The sequence below is a fragment of the Garra rufa genome, chromosome 1 (genome assembly GCF_049309525.1).
Source record: "Garra rufa chromosome 1, GarRuf1.0, whole genome shotgun sequence".
NCBI lineage: Eukaryota > Metazoa > Chordata > Actinopteri > Cypriniformes > Cyprinidae > Garra > Garra rufa.
The window spans coordinates 18,164,077-18,166,802 of NC_133361.1; the positions used below are offsets into that span (position 1 = coordinate 18,164,077).

The 2,726-nt window shown below is 36.0% G+C and overlaps 1 protein-coding gene across 1 annotated transcript; it reads left to right on the top strand.

The window, feature by feature from the left end:
* Positions 1 to 448: 448 nt before the first annotated feature.
* On the top strand, positions 449 to 1,261 carry LOC141293812 (uncharacterized). Its single transcript, XM_073825913.1, has 2 exons — positions 449 to 549; positions 667 to 1,261. The coding sequence occupies exons 1-2, from the start codon at positions 449 to 451 to the stop codon at positions 1,259 to 1,261; spliced, it is 696 nt and encodes a 231-aa protein (XP_073682014.1).
* The last annotated feature ends 1,465 nt before the right edge of the window (positions 1,262 to 2,726 follow it).

Consider the following 2,726-nt stretch of genomic DNA (forward strand, 5'->3'; position numbering starts at 1 on the left):
GAATCTTTCTACTAATGAGCTGATGATCAAAATCAGGTGCCTTAAATGAGGAAGACATACAAAATGTGCAGAGCAGTGGGTCCCGAGGACTGGAGTTGAGAAACACTGGTTTAGAGCCTTTTGAAGCTGCATTTAAAGTGCATTTAAGTTCAAATTTGGGGGCACCATACATATCCATTATATAGAGAAATCCTGAAATGTTTTCCTCAATAAAACATCATTTCTTTATGACTGAGGAAAGAAAGACATGAACATCTTGGAATTTTTTTTTTTTTTTTTGTTATGAAAGTGAACTAATCCTTAAATTTTTGATTAGTACACATTCATACTGATTAGACAGCTCCATAAATCTACTTATTTACATATGCCTGTTTTAAAAGGGTTTAAATGAGAACGTTGCATTTTTTTTATTTTATTTTTTTATCTGAAGGCAATCCTGTTTCTGAATATGCTCATCGTCTCTGGCATCATTTATCTGGATGTTCAAAGCATTGAGAGTGATGTGAATCCGGCTTCCCTTGCTAAAATCATCAAGTATTTTTCTACCAAGTAAGTGTACTGTATTTGTACAATTTACTAAATCAATAAATTTGTTCAAATACATGTTGCATTTTAGTTTCTTAAATTGTGATGTAATATTAAATTGTAAAAATTGTATGTCTACAGTGTCCAGCCTAAAACCAAGCAGGGAAAAGACACTCAGTATGCAATAGCAATCTCTGTTCCACGTTCTCAGTGTACAGACGAACATGCTGATATTCAGAAAGTGTTCAGCAAAAGAGATGCAACACATGTAAAAGATGAGCTCAGTAAAGGACAGAAATGTTTACTCTGCACAGAATCACGCAATGTCATTGCTGCAAGGCCAAATCGTACCACAAAAGAACATTCTGAGCATGTTCTGCTCTATCCTGTAGGTGAATCTCCCATGTACATGCTTCTAGAACAAGCAGATCAGAATAGATGTGTAGTTTTCTATTCTTACAACTCACCCTGTGTTCATAAATGCATTCGAGGGCAAGACAATATTTTGGATGGCCTTTCAAACTGGATGAATAAAAGAAAAGAGGGAATGAATGCATTGGTCTTCGAAGAGATCTGGCAGAAGGACATAACTAAGAATCTGCAAGAAGAATTTCTAAAGATGAATGTGGTAGTGCCTCTGTATCGTTGTAAGAGAACCAGTGATGGAATGGAATGTCAGAAATGTGTGGAAAATAACAATGTGGATACTTTCTGTTTGCCTGAAAAGAAAAAGTAATTTTGCTTTCCTAGAAAATGCTTATGTCCGTGATCAATGAGTATCATTCTTGAACACCTGTTTTGTGCAGGTGTATAATGTATAATGTGTAAACTTTGGGAACAGCAATAAATTCTGCTCATACATATCACTTCACACAATGTTCTTTCATCAAACTACATCTTTGACCACTAATCTGGTGAACCAGATTTTTGTTGTTCCTTAAAAGCAAAATATTAATCGTCACCATTGGGACAGTAATTCACTCAGTTATGTTATGCTTTGCAAAGGCCCAGGGTTCAACACATAGCAAAAAATGTCTGCGCTGCCACTCTACTCTTGTTTATTCACACATTTGAACTTCTGAATCAAAACTTGAGAGTGATTGAATACTTGCAGCATGTGGCTCATCCTAGCGTAGTGACTGTAAAAATTGTCAAATCATTCACATGTTCAAAACTGAGAGACAAAACAAAGCGACACACAAATACTGCTTGCACAAGGCCAAACAGAAGGTAAGTCAAGAAGGTAACTGTTAATACAAGAATTCTCTTTGCTAATATGTTTGCAAATACACTGGATAATATAACAGATTTTAATAAACAATAATTCTAGTGACCTTTGGAACAAATGGTTGCAGTAACAAAGTAAAATCCATTTATAATTCTACAAAGCACTATGAAAAACATAAATACCCTATTAGTTACCATAATAGTACAGTATCCACTAATAATATAATATAATATAATTAAAGAGAAAGCCTTTGTTCTTATATATAATAGGTTAGGAATAATTCACAACGGCTGTTGAATTCTTTGGAAATTATGCACACCGAGGTGGTGCATTATTTTCGTAACATTCAATGGATCGAAGTCAATTATTCCGCTTATGAGCTGCGTAAGAATTTAATACTACTCACAATAGCGTTATTAAGGCCCTAATAACGCTATTGTGAGTAGGATTAATTTCTTACGCAGCTCATCCGATGCCATCATTACTATTTCTAAAACATTAAATAATTCAGTTAATAATGAAGTTTAGACAGACCGACAGACAAGCAGACAGACGGCAAGAGAAAGGGAGAGAGACATTAAGCTGGTGAATTACCTCTCTGGGTCTGTGCGTCTCTCAAAAGTGATCGACAGCAGTGTCTCTACTAAAGGTGTAGTCTACTGAGTAGTCAGAGCAGCGCTTACAACATTAGCGCTGAAGCATGCGTGTGCTAATGTGTGTGCGTCTGTGAGGGAAAGAGTGGCAGAAACATATGTGCTTTCTGTACATAATACAACGTAATTTTGTGGCAAAAACATTGAAATAATCTGTGTTTTTTTATCCGGTTATTTACTGTGTTTATTTGTTCGGCCAGTGTGGGATTTGGTTATTTAGCTGTTATAGGCTGTAAGGACCTTTGAAGTAACTGAAATCGTGTGGCGAAGTGATATGCACATGTGATGAGGTCAAGAGCTGCCTGGAACTACGTTTGCCG

Bases quoted from the DNA above. Each gene is read 5' to 3' on its own strand.
- LOC141293812 (XM_073825913.1), top strand. From the start codon at position 449: ATGCTCATCGTCTCTGGCATCATTTATCTGGATGTTCAAAGCATTGAG. The intron at 550-666 runs GTAAGTGTACTG...GTATGTCTACAG, and splicing joins ATCAAGTATTTTTCTACCAA to TGTCCAGCCTAAAACCAAGC.